The 18,354-nt window shown below is 39.3% G+C and overlaps 1 protein-coding gene across 1 annotated transcript in view; it reads right to left on the bottom strand.

The window, feature by feature from the left end:
* The window catches only part of LOC101850581 (ATP-binding cassette sub-family D member 3), a gene marked incomplete at its 5' end in the record, with an annotated part of 39,238 nt that overhangs the window by 15,010 nt on the left and 5,874 nt on the right, over positions 1 to 18,354 (bottom strand). Inside the window, 13 exon segments of the mRNA XM_013085463.1 lie at positions 1,037 to 1,112; positions 2,789 to 2,886; positions 5,121 to 5,212; positions 5,789 to 5,886; positions 6,604 to 6,673; positions 8,348 to 8,417; positions 9,480 to 9,569; positions 10,103 to 10,155; positions 11,911 to 11,967; positions 12,784 to 12,907; positions 14,529 to 14,599; positions 16,038 to 16,064; positions 17,158 to 17,227. Of these exon segments, the coding sequence (XP_012940917.1) occupies positions 1,037 to 1,112; positions 2,789 to 2,886; positions 5,121 to 5,212; positions 5,789 to 5,886; positions 6,604 to 6,673; positions 8,348 to 8,417; positions 9,480 to 9,569; positions 10,103 to 10,155; positions 11,911 to 11,967; positions 12,784 to 12,907; positions 14,529 to 14,599; positions 16,038 to 16,064; positions 17,158 to 17,227 (996 nt within the window).

The following is an 18,354-nucleotide window of genomic DNA, read 5'->3' as shown; positions in this document are numbered from 1 at the left end:
CCCCCCCCACCATCACTAGCTATCCAAAAAGTCAATGATTCAAAGTAAATTTTACAGACCTTCGTAAGCAAGTTCAGCCTCTCAACATTTGTTTGTTTGTTTGAGTAAAGAGAAGCACATCGACACAACAATGATCATTTAGTGCTGGGGAAAAGTAAGACACGCAGACAGAAACAGAGGGAAAGTACAGAAGTAGGACATACCAGTTGCGCCCTCCAACTACCCGCTGTCTCTGGACGGCCGCCACAAAAATTTCACAGACTTACACATAAATTTGCACGCTCCACTACAGAAAGATTTTCGATGTGCAGAGCAAAAAAAGAAATAGAAAACACATTTGTCTCGATAAGTCACGATAGTTGTCACTTTTGTGCAGCCAGTACAAAAGGGAAATTGCAGGAGAGAGAAAGCCATATGTGAGGCATCGAAGAAACAGGTATTTTTTGGCCAGTTTGGCATTTTTAATTGAATTTTTGTTTTTTCGCTCAACACCTTTTCATGTCCATATAAAAACTCATTTCCATCTGAATTTACTGAAAAACGATTACAGGCACAAAACAACATATGTAAATTTTCAGTTTTCAAGGACTATTCAACTATTGAGGACGCCAAAATTTGGCGGCCATTTTCTCTGAAACCAGGGGACCCCCACCTCCTTCGAATGCAAATATCCCAACTTTTTATTAAAGATAAATGGGAATTTTTTTCATTGAAAGCGAGGCAAATGAATCAGCTATTCAGACGATACCAATAACTCCACATGCCCAAAAATTGACGAGCGCCAGATTCCACAGCGTTGTGACACATGTACAGGTGTTCCTTTTCCCCTTTTCTCATATCTCTCGGAGGACAATTTTCTGCCCATCATATCTCCCCACCCCAACCCCCCCTCCCAAAACGCAGTACGTCACCACATCAATGCAACATGCTTCTCTTTGTCCCAGCTAAACTCAATTCTGGTGCTCATATGACTTTGTGCAGTTGTGAGCGCCGTAAAAAAACAAACTCTACTAAAACAAAAAAATAAAAAGCTTACTTTATGATGCGGTCTTTGATGATGATGTTCCCACTGCCAGGTTTGAGGGTCATGGCTTTCAGGTTATTGCTGGAACCTGAAATATACAATAGAAATAAGCACAAAAATCACACTGAAATGGATGTACAGAAAAGTGGGAAGACATGGAGTGACATCAAGCGACTAGCCCAGGACAGGGAAATGTGGAAAGTGTTTGTTCGTGGCCTTTATCCTGATACAGGGTGAGAAAGGCAGTAATGACGACAAAAATCATTAAAAATTTTTCTAAAAGTAAAACTGTAAACCATCGTGGCAATTTGCCAACTTGGTACACAAAGACAAAAGTCAGTTCAGTGCGACCCACACAGGCTGTAGGGGGTGGGGGGAATTTTGCATAAACTCATACAGTGAAATCCTGAATCGATGAATTCTTAGGGCAAAAATGTTTGACTTTTTCCCCCCCTCGAACACAGTACATCATTTTTATCCCTGTTCACAGTTCAAATTTATTTCAGAAGAGCGCTAGTATTCATTTCAGCTGAGACAAAGAGAAGTGCTAAAAAGACAGAACCCAAAAAGCATACAATAGCAATAGTATGTACTTAATTCACAAAAGAATGGAATTACATTTCATGGAAAATATGCAGTCAGGTTGAAGAAAGTAGCTGTGATGCCTCATAATAAGTTCGATACACACGGATAGTCTAGCACAACAATCATACACTGAAAACAGCAACCGCTCATAGTGGATGTTTATGACACTACTGAATCATAACTTTAATTGCTCATCCTGAAGAGTACCAAATTAATACATCCAAACAAGGGAGACATAACTACGGTAATTAACGATAGTGAACCAAACACAGTTATTGCTCATTTAACAAATATTACAGGGATATATTACAGCAGCCACTCTCAGGTTACCAGTCATGTCAAAGGTCTTAACTCTTCAGCAACAAGCATATAAATAGCTAAATATCCATTACAGCACAGAGATGAACAACTTATTTTCCAGACATTACACTTTTGCCATGCAGACATTTTTTCTTTGCCTGAAAGTGCATACACCTTCACCTCTGTTGGAAGAGCTGATGGAAAGTCAGGAAAGAAACGGCAACAGTGAGACAGATGTGAGCCACAAAAAGAGGCAGACAGAAAAAACAGAGAAATTCAGAAACAGAGCAACAAACAGAGACAAACAGACACACAGCGACATAGAAAGAGACAGACATACAGCAACATAGAGAGACAGACACAGACAGAGGAACGGAGAAATTCAGAAACAGAGCAACAAACAGAGACAAACAGACACAGAGAGACAGATACAGAGAGACATGGAAAGAGACAGACACAGAGAGACACGGAGAGAGACAGACACAGAGAGACATGGAAAGAGACAGACACAGAGAGACCCGGAGAGAGACAGATACAGAGAGACATGGAGAGAGACAGATATATAGAGACATAGAGAGACATTGAGAGAGACAGACACAGAGAGACAAGGAGAGATAGGCACAGAGGAAAAAACAGAGACAAGTAGACACAAAGAGAAAGAGAGAGAGGCACAGAGCGGCCAGGAGAGACAAACACAGCAACAAAGAGAGACAGACAGAGGAACAGAGAAATTCAGACACAGACAGACATAGAGATACAGACATAAAGCAATGAAAAGCGAAAGGAACAGAACAAATAAAAAGAGACAGAGATGCAAAGAGCGAGAAAGCGACATCACTAGGCATTGACCAATCAGAGACGAGAGGAAGAAATTCTCACCACGTCCTCCATTGTCAGTGTTGACCATGGTGCGCTCGTAGCGTCCGCCATTGAGGTCATTCAGCACCCTCATCAGTTCTGTCACTCGGGCAGTGAATCTGGGAGGAAGGAAGGATTACACAGGCGTCAAGTTTCCATTACAAGAACCCAACAGTTCATTTTTTTTCTTTTTAGTTTTAGTAGAGGTTTTACGGCGCTCGCAACAGCATAAGGTCATATAAGCGCCAGAAGATTAGAGGTGTTACAAGAATAACAAACATAAAAAAGAAGAAGGGGAGATAAGGATGATAGATGTTTGATAGGAAAGAAGAAGCAAACCACGCCAGAGCACCCGCCAACCACCCACTCATTTTTTCTAGGAAAATATTGTATAGAATGCAAATCAAAGAACACAGCCATTCTAGTTAGTTTTAGTAAGGTTTTATGGCGCTCGCAACTGCATGCCATAAGAGTGTCAAGGGGTGAATGTCAACAGAGAAGTCCAAATGGGGAATCAGGCTTACTCTGCTCACATCTCTAGCCTCAACAGCACAAAGTCTGCTTCGGCTATCAAGACACCCCGGAAATAGCAGTTCACAAAAGAGTGACAAACATACAAAAGAAGTAGAGGAAAAATGACGACAGTAAGGATGAGGAAAGAAAAAGCAGCAGTTCCCCCTATATTGTTCCGGCACAGTATGAGCAGGACAACATTGATAAATCATCCCATTTACAATTCTACAGCCATTCTTTATCAAACGAAAACACTGGTTACGATAATGCAAAGTCTAGGGGGAAAAACCTTTGTAAAGTAAAATAGGAAGGCAAAATGTTTTTGTGTAATTCTCATAGTGAGCAGGTATTTGGACTACATACTGCTCAACATTTGAAAGGTTCTGCATTAACACTAACAGTTTACCTAAGGCTCATACACTGAAAAATCCTTATGTACCGCACCAGTCAGTTTAGAATGCTGAAGCAATGGTACAATTTTTTTCCCAAATGCTTTAAAAATTCACACAGCTCAAGAAACATACTTAAAAAATTCACACAGCCCAAGAAACATACTATAAAAATTTACAGAGGTTAATTAACTATTCAGCTATCATAAAGCACAACTTCCTCTGGTATTTACTTCAGTGTAGTGGGTCTGTTTGTTGTTAAGTTATGTTTAGTGTGCCTGGTCGAGTCAGCAACTTCAGAAGTCGCCAGCGGTAATGAACACACACTACAGCCTGGAGACCAAAGTCACCCATGGTACTGCACGTGTTGAAGTATGAACGCAAAAACTGGCCTGTAACTTTCTATAAAGAGAGCAATTTTTTTTTCAGTGAACAGTACAGACAGGCTTGTATCACGCTCCCAGTAAAGTGGGTAAAAGAGCAATACATAGTGACTGGAGGGGAAAAAAAACAAAACTGAAACAAGGCCTTACCCCCGTCACTCAAACAATCAACACAGCGACTGCTTAATACAAGACTTCGCTTTACGCCATTAGGAAAAGTGACAATTTGGAAAAGTGGCAGTTTGGAAAAGTGACAGTTTGGAAAAGTGACAATTTGGAAAAGTGACAATTTGGAAAAGTGGCAGTTTGGAAAAGTGACAATTTGGAAAAGTGGCAGTTTGGAAAAGTGACAATTTGGAAAAGTGACAATTTGGAAAAATGACATCAGACGGAGTCGTACACTGAGCAGTGGGGATGTTGCTACCTCAGAATTACAAAGATCTCTCTGACATTTTTGGCCGTTTTCAGTTACTTGGACCAAGAGGTCCGAAATCAAATAAATGTTCTGTCTGCTCTACCAAAATCGTAAGATTATTCAGAGTCATTATCAATAGATTCAAAAAATTGCGTTCGAATAAAGCTTGACATGTTGTGAAACTCAAACATTTTTTCGTCATATTTGTCAAAACTATGCACTGAGCAGATAAAAACTTTGTAATTCTGAAGTAGCAATGAGTCACGACACGGTGGAATCAGGTGCTTATGGAGTTATTGGTATCATCTTAAAGCTTGCTTTTGGTGAAAAAAATATCCATCTATTTCTGAGTTGAGATATTTTCAATTGGAGGAGATGGGGTTGACTGGTGTCAGAGGTAAAATTTGTTTGAAAAATTGATTAACATTTTTTGGTAAAATCCACACAGAAATGTATTTTTAAGAAGACACAAAGGTGCAAAGCTAAAAAAAACCCAACGAAATTTGATCAAAACTGTCGAACAGCCGGAAAACTGTCAGTATCTTAAATTTGATTATTTTCACGAGCGCCTGATTTCACCAAGATGTCACGCACATTATTTGAAAAAAATCTGCTCAGTGGACGTGTGATGACTCTCAGAACATTCGACTAACCCAGCGAGTCTTGTAAGCTCTCGACCAGCGAGAACAATTCTGCCAATGGCCTCAGCCATCTTGACCAACATACGTCCACTTCTGAAGTAATCCTGGGGAAGTAAGCACAGCACAGAGATATTCAGACTCTAACGAGGCAACAAGTATCAAAGCTAGATATAAAGGTGAAGCCAAGACAAGGACGTGTTGAATCCAAAAAACTTTAACGTAAAAATAACTAATGACTTTGCAAACCAGAAAATAAAACTACAATTTCTGAAAGATGTACCAAACTGCGCTAAAAAATAATCCACTTCATAGACAGATGATTATAAAAGAATATATAGCTGCAACTTCATAATGACTAGAAATATGTCATAAATATACATGTTGAATCCATAAAACTTTAATATAAAAATAACTAATAACTTTGCAAACCAGAAATAAAACTACAATTTCTCAAACATGTACCAAACTTTGCTAAAAAAATAATTCGCTTCAGAGACAGATGATGATAAAACATAAAGCAGCAACTCCATATTGACTAGGATAAATATACCAATTCAACTTGATCAGCGAGGAAGTTAACAATCATCATTTATCAATATGAGCCCTGAAGTTACAAGAGGTACAATAACTGATATTATGAAGAGAAATGTGAAAGTACAAAAACAAAACAAAAAACGTACCTCAAAGCGCTCAGCGTGCGTAGAATTTTTGTGCCTGGGATGATCCAGGTTGATGAATGGTCTGCTCACAACTAGATATCCTACCACTGTGGCCAGGTCTAAAGAAAAAACAAATCTCATTCACTTACAACAACGGGAGAAAGGGCATTTGAATATCAAGGCCCTAAGATCTGGAATGCTTTGCCAAGTAATTTAAGAGAGATCAAATCCTTTGATTCATTCAAATATCAGCTGAAGCCATTTCTGTTTTTAAAATAATTAATAAGATGAATATTGGGAGAGATTTTCTTTTGGTCAGAACAGGTTTTTGTTACTGTTGTATTGTATTGTCAAGCGCTCAGAGCCTGTGTACTTTAATCGGGGTTGAGCGCTGTACAAATGTCATTTATTATTATTATTATTATTATCAATCATACAATAAATACAGACAGATCTAGTGAAATAATTGTTACATAAATCTCTGATCGGTCTAACTGCATTTTCTTAGGCAAACTGAGTTCATCAATCTCCCTTCGCATCCTGAATATAAAAATATTACTTCAATGGACCCAAATGCAGTCTACCTTTACCCTTCTGCACATCAAAAGCACAACTAAGTGTGTGGCAGTGCAAATCTAACACTCAACATACAAAAGCTCCGGTGCGCACATCTTGTAAAGGCCCAGGGACCCGCGGCTCACGGGCTCAAAAATGACAATGAAAATAAATTCCATTTCAGAGGTTTTTACGAAAAGACGGCACATTTTCATGAGGGCTCAGTTATCAACAATTGTTAGTCGGTAATACCGTTTGCCGGAACTTTGACCAATACTCACATTTGGCAATGATGTTGTCGATGAAACCCATCTGGACCCTGAAGAAGATGAAGTTGCGTAGATGCTCCACCTTGGAAAGGATACCAGAGGAAAATCTTGATACAAAGTAAGTTTAAAGAAAAAAAATTTCAGATGCAAATCTCTCTTTGAGGACATGAACACAATTACGGTCAGATAGTCCTGGGAAAAAGCAAGAAAGGCCGACAGAAACAACAGGGGAAGGAAAACAGTAGAACCTGCCAGTAACAAACACAAATCAGAATGACATTAAAAGTACAGGCTCAAAACAGTAAACTTTAAACAGCCCAGTTGAGAAAATAAATCTCTTCACTAAATTCCCCAGAAGTAACATTCTGTCTTGAGTCTGTGATATAAAGAATAAGTCAACAAACACACCAACAGACAAAGTTTGACTTTCGAAGGCAAAGTTGTGCAGGAAATTCTCTAGCACCCAAAACATTTCAATAATTAAGTTTTTTCCCCCATAACTTTTTAAAGTGATAGTCAACCCACAACCAATATGGAAGATACATTTTTAAAAGAACAAAATAACTCCACCCCTTTGTTAGATAACATCACCAATGATTAGAGTGACTGAAATACCAGATCCAATTCTCCAATTGTTCCACTGGGAACATGATCAGAAAGAAAATACATATTGCTGGCAAAGCTGTTCAGCTGTTGTCAATCCAGAAAACAAAATTTTTCAGGAAAGAGAAAAAGATTGTTTCATTCTTTTAACAACTGTACCAACATGAAAATCTTTCTTTTTTTTTCCTTTTTAAAGCAATTAGCACTTACAGTTTCGAAGGCTCATAAAGTATAAAACCCTCAAGAACCGCACCAGTTCAGAACGCTGAAGCCGTGGTAAAATTAATTAAAATTTAAACCCCCCCCCCCCAACTAAGCAGCCCAAGAAACACGCTTTAAAAATTCCTAGAGGTTCATCAACCATTCAGCTGTCATATAGAGTGACTTCCTTTGGTACTTACATCAGTGCAGTGTGTCCATTCTCTGTTTAACTATGTTTAGTGAGTCTGGTTGCGTCGGCGACTAAAGTTGCCAGCGGTAGTGGGCACATACTACGACCTGGCGACTAAAACCGCCGACTGTACTGTAAGTGTTAAACTTTAAAATTTAACAAAATATATTTCGAACACGCGCAATCAATGCCACTGATTAAGAAACTGCAATAAAATGAGATTTCCAAAACGTTGGGCTCAGTACATCTAAACAACGTGTTTATTTTAGTAGAGGTTTTACGGCGCTCGCAACTGCATAAGGTCATATGAGCGCCAGAAGATTAGAGGAGTTACAAGAGAGTAACAAACATAAAAAAGAGGAGATAAGGACGATAGATGTTTGATAGGAAAGAAGGAGCAAACCACACCAGAGCACCCGCCAACCACCCACTCTAAACAGCTGGCCGACGATATCAAAAGAAAGAAGTTAGAACAAAAAAAAAGGGTTACAAGTCAGAATGACAAAGTTCTGTCTGCTCAGTACCTAGTCTTGGGAAACTTGATGTTAAAAACTTTGAGTATATCAACGTGTCAAAGTTTTTGAAAAAATGCAATTCTTTGAATATTTTGAAAACGACTCTGAATAACCTTATGATTTTGATAGAGCAGATAGAACATTTGGCTTCTCATCTCATGGTCTTAGTAACTCAAAACGGCTAAAAATGTCAGATAGAACTTTGTAATTCTAAAGTAGCCAAGGGGCAACTTTAGCAACTTATTACCAGTTTTTGAAAGGTTCCTGTGATGATGAACTTTTCCCTGGTGTTACCTTGGTAGAAAGCAATCTCCTCACTGGAAGAAACACAGAGCAAACAAATAGTTACATTCTTGTTCATACTGCTGACTCTTAGACTCTACAAAAAGTAAATAAATATGAACCCCCCCCCGTAAACAAACACTGAACAAGCTAATTCAACCTGACATTTATCTGGATATATGATACGAGGCAGACTCACACACACACACACAAACTACTTGAAAGGGGGGGGGGGGGGTGGCAGAGAGAGAGAGAGAGAGAGAGAGAGAGAAAGGGAGAGAGGGAGGGAGAGAGAGAAAGGGAGAGGGAGAGGGCGAGAGAGAGAGAGAGAGAAGGAAAGGGAGAGGGAGAGAGAGAGAGAAAGAGAGAGAGAGAAAACACACACACACACACTTCACTGTATGAATGTTTGTAGTTGTTCGAATATTCTACACGAGCAAGCAAATACGTGTGAAAGTATGACCAAAAATGTTCAAAGTATCTGCACCAAATTTCGTTTTTGAGGAAAACGACAAATGTTAGCACAACTAAATGTACCCAATTTCTAAAACATTTTCAGACTGAGAAATCACAAAAGATTTCTCTCAAATTGCAATAACATCTTTCGAAGTTTATCAAATTGAACAAGACAATGACAGAATTGAACATGAATACAGCGAGTCTAGTTTAGACTTCGTCTTAATATGAGCTTACCGGCACTTGCAGCACAAATAGACAAGGAAAATATCTAAGATGACAGTCCAAATATTTGACTAAATGAAAATGCTCAGTGCGACTTGTTCCTAAATCCTTACCCGCTTCCCCCAGGACGCCAAATAGAACAATGAGAGTAAAAAACCAAATCTTTTCCCACCGCAGAATATCGACGTTGGTGTCAAGTCTCCATCTTTTCATTTATCTTTAAATGGACATCCCAGTCTCTAGTGCGAAGGCCGCTGATCGCCGCAGTCCCCCCCCCCCCCTAAAATTTTGGGTCTCTCTGTCTAAAGTTGAGGTCTTTCTTAAATGCCTCCAGCATAGGGCAGGCTTGCAGCAGATGGTTCCCAGTTCGGTGTCGAGCAAGAAGTACAACTGTCCAGGAGGAAAAGGAGACCCACCTGTTGGTGATGAGTCGAGAGTTGACGTAGCGGTACTCCCCCTCCAGCTTCTGCTCCGAGACCGTCATACGACCCACGGGACGACGCAGTCTGAGGCAAAGAAAGAGTCTGTCATTTCTGCGCTTCTCTCCACACAGTTATAATCATTAACTCATTGAAGACATGCATTCTGGCCATTCCACAACGCTTGAAGACGTGCTGATTTGGGGCACTCAAAAAAACAAAAAAGAGAAACGTAACTTCAGTACTTATATTGATTTTCTTCTTTTTTTTCTTCACTTCATGAAAGCCTGCAACATTATGCATGCTAGGAAATAAAGAAGAAAGAGAAATATTCATGGTGTTCGGCACAGTGCTCATGTACTGGCCCAAGGTGTTAAAAGATTTAAAAACAGTGATTTTCCTCTCAAACCTTTACCCTTTTTTCATGTATTGGTACATGAGGGAGGTCAAAAGTAAAGAACGCTCTCAGGCAACAATCTCAGCTTTTCTTTTTGTACCCAATTTCCAACAAAACAACAAAGATTAAAAAATCCTCAACCCTAACTGTTTCAGCTGCCAAGAAATGTGAACTTTGCGCTGCACAATTTAACAAACAATGAGGATTCCTAAAATATACTGACCTTGTGAGGAACAATCCAGAAGCAGCCAGATACAAAAGCATGTAGGTTGGGCCCTGAAGACAGTTTAACATACGACACATTTATTTCAGCAAGTACAAATCTTATGCCAAATGAATTCTTTGCCAACAACAAAAAACTGAAATCTAGAAAGAACAATGGACATGGCGTTGAAATCACAGTTTAACTTCCATTGCCAGTTCTTAGAATACCTTGGTGGTTGTTAATCACAAGATGAACAATACGTTAATATATGCAACAAGCTGGGCCCCCTTTCGATGAAAGGAATGATCGGTGCTTTAACATCAACTAAAAGTCATTGGCCTACTATATTTACACTCTACTGGAATGGGACAATAAATCTTGAGAGAATTATAAGGTCTAGATCTATACTCTCAAAACAAAATGCGCCTCGAGAAATATCACTTCCGGATTTTCTAAAATTACAAAGTCTGAAGCGTCGGCCTGCAAAAGCGATCAGCGAAATAAAGAAATTTAGTTTTTTGCAGCAAAACTGTCTCTAATTTGAAAAAACGAAGGGCGTCATGCTCTGGAGAATATTTTAAAGGATCTTTTGGCGAAAACCGCATGTCGATCGATGCAGCCATTAAAAACTCTTTGAATAGCAAAATTCGGCCACCACAAATAGATAATAGATACATGGAATACGCAAATAGGAATACATTGCCTGATGGAGACATATTATTCCCTACAAACGTTAAACATGCAACTTGCAACAAAAGAAAACTGCGCTAATAGCAGACCATTCGGTTTTCCCACTAGCTCAAATATCACTTCCAACAGTGGAACATCTATTGATCTGTCCACAAGGAGCAAGGGTCTAACATATGTGGAAACTGCAATAGGGCAAATATATCATTTTTGTTCTATTTTCAGTAACACTGTGATCCCCTCAGTAAAGATGGTGCCACTATTTCAAACATATCAAAAGGAGGTACAGGTTTAAGGACTACAGAAATGTTTACACATACAGAAAACAACAATTGACATTTCATTCTTCATTGTGCAGTCCCAGCATTCTAAAAGCAGGATCTGCAAAGAATGTATACTTACAAGGAGTGGTTGAATTCTATAAAGGCACAGATATTTTTTTTTCATACACATTACTTACAGTAATACTTTGCAATCTATTTATAAATGAAGAAGAAGAAGCTTAGGAAGCAAAATTCAAATTTCTAAATTTGTAACTCATTTCAGTGTGGTGATTTTTTTTTTTTTACTTGTTCTTAAACTTTAAAAAGTCAGATTAAAAAACAACAACCGCTGACCTACTTACAAAGTCATTATAGGTGTAGGCAATCAGAGTATTTGACATTAAAAGGTTCAGAAGCGAAATCGAGCCTTTCCATTAGCCTAATTTCTTCTTGCGGACATTTCATTCATTTTCTGACAGCCTATTGTACTGTAAGACAAAACTGTTACGTCATATCAAAGCCAGAGTTCATGACCAAACCAAAGATTAAAGACATTGTTGTGGTGCCAAACATAGGTGGTGGCGTTTCGGGGGGGGGGGGGGGGGGGCAAGTGCAACAAAGAAATTTCCATTTTAATATGTTAGTATTCTAAACAATGCCATTCCTCACCCTGCTTGTTAATTCACAGACCCTTCCAAATAGCGCATTATGTATTTTTTAAAAACTTTTTTTTTAAAAAGGAGAAAAGAAAAAGAAAAGAAACCTGGCCCAAGTCAGTGCAATTTTTACAACCCCAAAATCCATTGCGGTATTTCAAAATTTCTCTAGTTATAATCTTCATCTCCCTGATTGGAGTAAAGCTACAGAAAAAGTTACCATGACTCCAATCGCGCCGGCCAGCTTGACGGAGTACAGGATGACATCAAGAATCGGCTGTGGACAAACAAAACAGAAAAGTTCGACAGATAAAACCACAGGTGCCAAAATATCTTGACCTCTTCCAGACTCCGTGGAAATATGTGTTAGTTTAATTTTAGTAGAGGTTTTACGGCGCTCATAACTGCATGAGGTTATATGAGCGCCAAGGGGGGATGTGAACAAAGAAGTCTTTACAGGGAATCAGACTTACTCTCCTCACCTCTCTAGCTTCAACAGCACAAAGTCTGCTTCGACTATCAAGGCACCTTGGAAATAGTGGGTCAGAAGAGTGTGACAAACATACAAAAGAAGTAGAGGAAAAATGACAATAGTAAGGATTAGGAAAGAAAAAGCAGCAGTTCCCTCTTGTAGATCAGGCACAGTTATGAGCGTGACATTGATGAATCAGCCCATTTACAATTATACTGGGAATGAACGAGAAATGTACTCCCTTTGGGAATGGCCTAAAGACACTTCAGTCAGTGGCACCGCCCCGGGGGGTGAAATATGTGTGTGGGGACTCAAAATTTACAGATCAAATAATCTAATACATCTTGAATCAAAACTGTGTTTGTGTAAAGTGCAGTATGACATGAACAAAGACATTAAAATGTAAATAAATCTATAAGCAGGAACATACTACCTCACAGACGAAAGCAATTTCTGAAGTCAGGGGCAACTTCCCGACAATTTCAGAAATCCAGATTTCCGATTTTACCGGACAATCTGATAAAACCACTAAACATGCCAGTCATGAATATTTCGAAATGAGTCAAACGGTAAGCGACTATCACTCCAGTCAAATACATCATCTTAAGCGTCAGGACTGACCTTGCTGAGGTTAGAGTAGAGCTCGGCCACGGAGTCGCAGAACTTCTCCGTGTCCTGGGTCAGCAGCTGGTCAGCGTTGGAGATGCGGTTGTCCAAGTTGCTCATCTTGTAGAAAGTGAAACCCCTGGGACAGAACAGATCGCCCCACAGGGTTAACGCTCTTCGCTTCTTTAAAGGAGATCAGAAAGTGCTCGGCGGGTGTCACAGTAATTGGCGCTCATACGACCTTATGCAGTTGCGAGTGCCGTAAAACCTCTACTAAACAAACATGTCACAGTAAGGTTTAAGATTTTTATTCTTCCTCTGTTGTCTCTGTCTCTCAGTCTTGCTTTTTCCTTGCATTAAATGATCTTTACTGCCCTGATTAGCTTTTCTTCACTCAAACAAACAAACAAACAAACTAACAAATAGACAGATGATCAGAGTAGCAAAATTCAGTTGTTCTGTCTATCCAGAATGATGGTACTGAAAAAGTGTCGGGCGACTCTTGCACTTTTCCTCTTTCCACAGATACATTACTCCTTAAATACATCAAACAAGACAGATGGGTATTACTTCATTAAAAGCAAGACAAATAATTTAAAGACGACACCAATAACTCAATATGCCCCCAAATTTGCCTAGCTCCTGATTCCACCGTGTCTTGACACAAATGTGTAACACATCCGAGTGACAGCTCACATGACATGTGACACAAAAACAGAACCCTCTCAGTTTTAGTTTTAGAAACAGTTATATTTTTTTTTATAGTAGAGGGTTTTACGGTGCTCGCAACTGCATAAGGTCATATGAGCGCCAAGGGGTGGGTGTCAACAGAGAAGTCTTTACAGGGAATCAGACTTATTCTGCTCACCTATCTAGCATCGACAGCACAAGGTTCGCTTCGACTATCAAGGCACCCCAAAAATAGCAGTTCACAAGAGTGACAAACATACAAAAGAAGTAGAGGAAAAATGACAATAGTAAGGATTAGGAAAGAAAAAGCAGCAGTTCCCAGTTGTAGATCAGGCACAGTTATGAGCGTGACATTAATCAGCCTATTTACAATTCTACTGTGCTTGAACGCGAAATGTCCCCCCTTTGGGAATGGCCTAAAGACACTACAGTCAGTGGCTTTTTGGAAACAGCTTTTCGACACTTCACAAACAGGTCATAAAAAAGTCATAAAGATTAGAGGCGTCACTTCCAGATGGTAACATACTGTGCAAAGAAAACAAGGAGGAGAGATAGAGACAACTGATGTCAAATTGGAAAAAAGGAGAAAACCACACCAGAGCACACACCAACTGTGATGTCAAGGGACATGACTCTTGTCTTTACTGTGGGGACAAGATAATTAAGGGAGTGGCACGCCCTTGGATGACGTCAAATGTACCGCGGGAACCTAGGCGGAGATCGTCTGAGAGACTCACTGAGAGATTCAGTCAGACTCAGAACCACGACAAGGCAGCACGTATCTTGGACGGGGGCCCCCTGACAGACCCGACTCATCGGACCGCCAGGTACCTTTACATGGTGCCAAAAGGACAGCCAGTTTGGGTTAAAACCCTAAGGGATGCCAAGGCTACGGTTGTAGACAGATCGAGAGACAGATCATACCTCTTGAAGACGGACAACGGCTTGAAGATTCGTAATCGTCACCAGATCTGGCTGAGGCCGGAAGGCGACAACAGTAACCATCTTTACACAACCAGCCACATAGAACCCTCTGGCTGGCTATGAAAAAAAACCCAAGAGGGACTTACTTGAGGTATCTGTCATACAGATGCTTGGACAAACGCATGCGGAATCTCAGCTTCAACATGTTCAGCCCATACTGAGGACGGAAAATAAAAATATCTCAATAATTGTTGCTGACAGTGACCAAGTCATTGTTATGTTTGTTTTATGTTTTAGTAGAGGTTTACGGTGCTCGCAACTGCATAAGGTCATATGATCGCCAGAAGATAAGAGGCTTTACAAGAGGGTAACAAACATAAAAAAGAAGAAGGGCAGATAAGGACGACAGATGTTTGATAGGAAAGAAGAAGCAAACCACACCAGAGCACCTGCCAACCACCCACAGTGATAGTCAGTAATCAGGGATGCCAGGAGGATTTACTGAATATACTTGTAAATTAACGAAGCTGTATCGGCAAATGAAAAGACAGTCAACATACAAAACGATTATACGGGTTTACCAGAAAACAAATTAATGCTTAGAATAATAACTGTACCCTTCGTGAAAATAATGGAAATAACAGCATCAATAAATATTCAAATAACAACAACTTGGTTTGAGCCCTTTGATCCAAAGCCAAGTCTATGATACACCCTTGTCCAGATTTAAACATGCTTCCATAGAGCTGACCTTTTTTTTCTTCTTTGTTTTGGTAAGATTTTTACGGCACTTGCAACACATTAAAGTTATACAAGGGCCCAAAATTAGAGGCATTACAAGAGAGTAAAAAACACCAAAAAAAAGGAAATGTTTGATAGGAAAGAAAGAGCAAACTACACCAGAGCACCCGCCAACCACCCACAAAGCTGACCATAAATCAAAGAACAAAACAATGAACATGTAGATTGTTTGTTTTAAAAAAATAGTTTTAGTAAGAGATTTATGGCCAGTTTGAAGTCTTTTAGCTTTCTCCAGTGATATTCCTGATAACAAGGAGTTACAATAATTCAGTTTTGATAAAATTAAGCTAGTTATTAGTAAAGCAGAAGTATTGATCAGATGACGTATTTTACTAATTTTTCTTATTTCTAAATACATGCAGCTGATCAGATGATTTACCTCAGCCGACATTGACAAACTGGAATCAAAATAGATGCCAAGATTCTTAACTTTTCTTGAAAATGCAATTTCCGCATCACCAATTGTAATGTGATCGTGGTCAACCTCTTTAACAAACTTTGCACTGCCTGCCAGAATGACTTCAGTTTTATCATCATTCAACATCAATTTGTTTTTGTTTATCCAGTTTTTCACTGAGGCAATACAATTTTCAGCACGATGGACAAGTTCATCTAAGTTGGTAAACATTGTTGAACCATAAATTTGGGTATCATCAGCATAGAAATGGTACTTTAAGTCATACTTAACTATTTCCTTGACGAGTGGATGAGTATAAATGGTCAACAAAACAGGACATGTCACCATTCAGACATCAAGCCACAAACTTATACTTTTCTGAACTAGATTTTTGCTGACGAAAAAAACAACAACAAGAAACAAACAAAAGACCTCAGAACCTTTCTTTCCCACTCACCTTGAGAATGTTGTTCACAGTGGAGATCTGGGGAAAAAAGAAAAAGAGAGAATCAGAACCAATCCCTTCTACAATTCAAGACAATTTTGGGTAAAGGTAAAATGGTATGGGCATGTCACAAGATCCACAGGACTTGACAAAACAATCCTGCAAGGAACCGCACAAGGAAAGAGAAAGAGAGGAAGGCAGAGACGGAGATGGGAGGACAACGTTACAGAGTGGACAGGAAAGATGATGGGTGACAATCTGAGGAAAGCAGAGGACAAAAATAGATGGCGAGAGCTGGTTTTCAGATGCAATTTTTGTTTTGTGCAAGATATCACAGTCTCACATATGCAGCCCCAGATATATGTACAAGGTGAAGTAAATTCAGAAGGGGGGGGGGGGGGGGGGAGGGGCTAAAGTTTACTTTAACCAGTTTCTAAAGGCGGTCTTACATATCAATGTTACCCCAAACACTAGCAACGACTCTCTCCAATAAAGGCGATCACCTGCATCCCCCACCCCAAAAAAAAATCTTTCCCGAATGAAAAAAAAAGCAGTGAACAAAAGGAAAAAAAAAAGAACTATACTCCATTTGTGAAATTTAAATCCACACCTCGTTGTTTGTTTTTGTTTTTGTTTTAGTAGAGGTTTTTCGGCGCTCGCAACTGCATAAGGTCATGTGAGTGCCAGAGGAATAGAGGTGTTACAAGAGAGTAACAAACACAAAAAAGGAGGGCAGATAAGGACGATAGATGTTTGATAGGAAAGAAGGAGCAAACCACACCGGAGCACCCACCAACCACCAACGCCCAAAGTGTACTAAAGCAAAGAGGGCAATTTGGACAAAATAGTTCTGAGGCGACCATAATATTAATATGTAAAACAATAAAGTGAGGGGAAATGCAGCAAAGAAATATTCTAATTAATGGACAGTACCTTTGCCTTTTCGTATGAGCATTTTTATTGTCTGAAAGAATGTTGCTGTTAAAAAGTGTGCACATAATGAATTTGTATGGTGTTAGTATGAATGCGTTTTTAATCTCCTATGTACGCCTTGGGCCCATGTTGTGGGGAAAGGCGGGATACAAATGCTCTTATTATTATTATTATTATTAATTTTCTCCATTGCACTTACTGCGGGCATGGCATAGATGAATTTAAACAGCAGGTTCTTGAAATCCTCACCATTCCTGCCAATGATTGCACTGAAGACAAAAAAAATAAAAAAATCCAAACTGTTAGTGTATTACCGAAGGCACACATAAACAAACAGAATGTTTAGTTTTAGTAAGTGTGTTACGGCACTTGCAACACAATAAGGTCATATGAGCGCCAGAAGATTAGAGGTGTTACAAGAGAGTAACAAACACAAAAAAGAAGGAGGGGAGATAAAGACGATAGATGTTGGTTAGGAAAGAAGGAGCAAACCACACCAGAGCACCCGCCAACCACCAACAACAAACAAAAGGATAGCTTGAGGCTTTGTTTGTTTGAGTACAGAGAACCTCATCCGCACAGTAACTGTCCTTTAGTTTTAGTTTTAGTAGAGATTTTACGGCGCTTGCAACTGCATAAGGTCATATGAGCGCTAGAAGATTAGAGGTGTTACAAGAGAGTAACAAACATAAACAAGAAGGAGGGGGAGATAAGGATGATAGATGTTTGATAGGAAAGAAGGAGCAAACCACACCAGAGCACCCGCCAACCACCCACACAAACAGTTGTAAACCATACTCACAGCTAAGAGAACTTAGTAACCACTAGGGACACAAACGAGTAAATTTTCAGAGATAACTTCCACGTTTACCTCATCCCCTTATTTCTCGGACAATCCCGTGAGGCCTAGTTTACTCGGTAAAAGTAATGTGTAAGAACATGACTGTAGCTTAAGACAATGACACCACAGACAAATTAAAAAAGCAAGTAAAAGACTTTCATCTGTTTTAACAACTTCCAACAAAAATGTTGTTACTCAATAACACACACGTACGAGGCAGATATACGGAAAGGAAATTTTTACACAAGTAGAGAGAGGGAAGAACTTGTACTGATGTTTTTATGCAAATGATAAACAAAAACACAAAACAAAACAAAACTGATGTAAAAAATTAGTTTAAAAAAAAAAAGGAATTAAAGAGCACACAAGGGTGATTAATCTCGACAAAGTGAAAGAACCAATTTTGTCAGGAGACGACATTCAAAATGACAGTCGAATTGATAGAACATAAAAAACAAATATTTGACCCTAGACATGCGAGAGGCTGACAGAAAGAGTCTGGCTCACAGATAGGCTACCACAGCAGATACTGAGGACAAGAACAGAGATTACAAA

The sequence above is a fragment of the Aplysia californica genome, unplaced genomic scaffold, assembly GCF_000002075.1.
Source record: "Aplysia californica isolate F4 #8 unplaced genomic scaffold, AplCal3.0 scaffold00377, whole genome shotgun sequence".
Taxonomy (NCBI): Eukaryota; Metazoa; Mollusca; class Gastropoda; order Aplysiida; family Aplysiidae; genus Aplysia; species Aplysia californica.
This window is presented reverse-complemented; position numbering and strand designations above follow the sequence as displayed.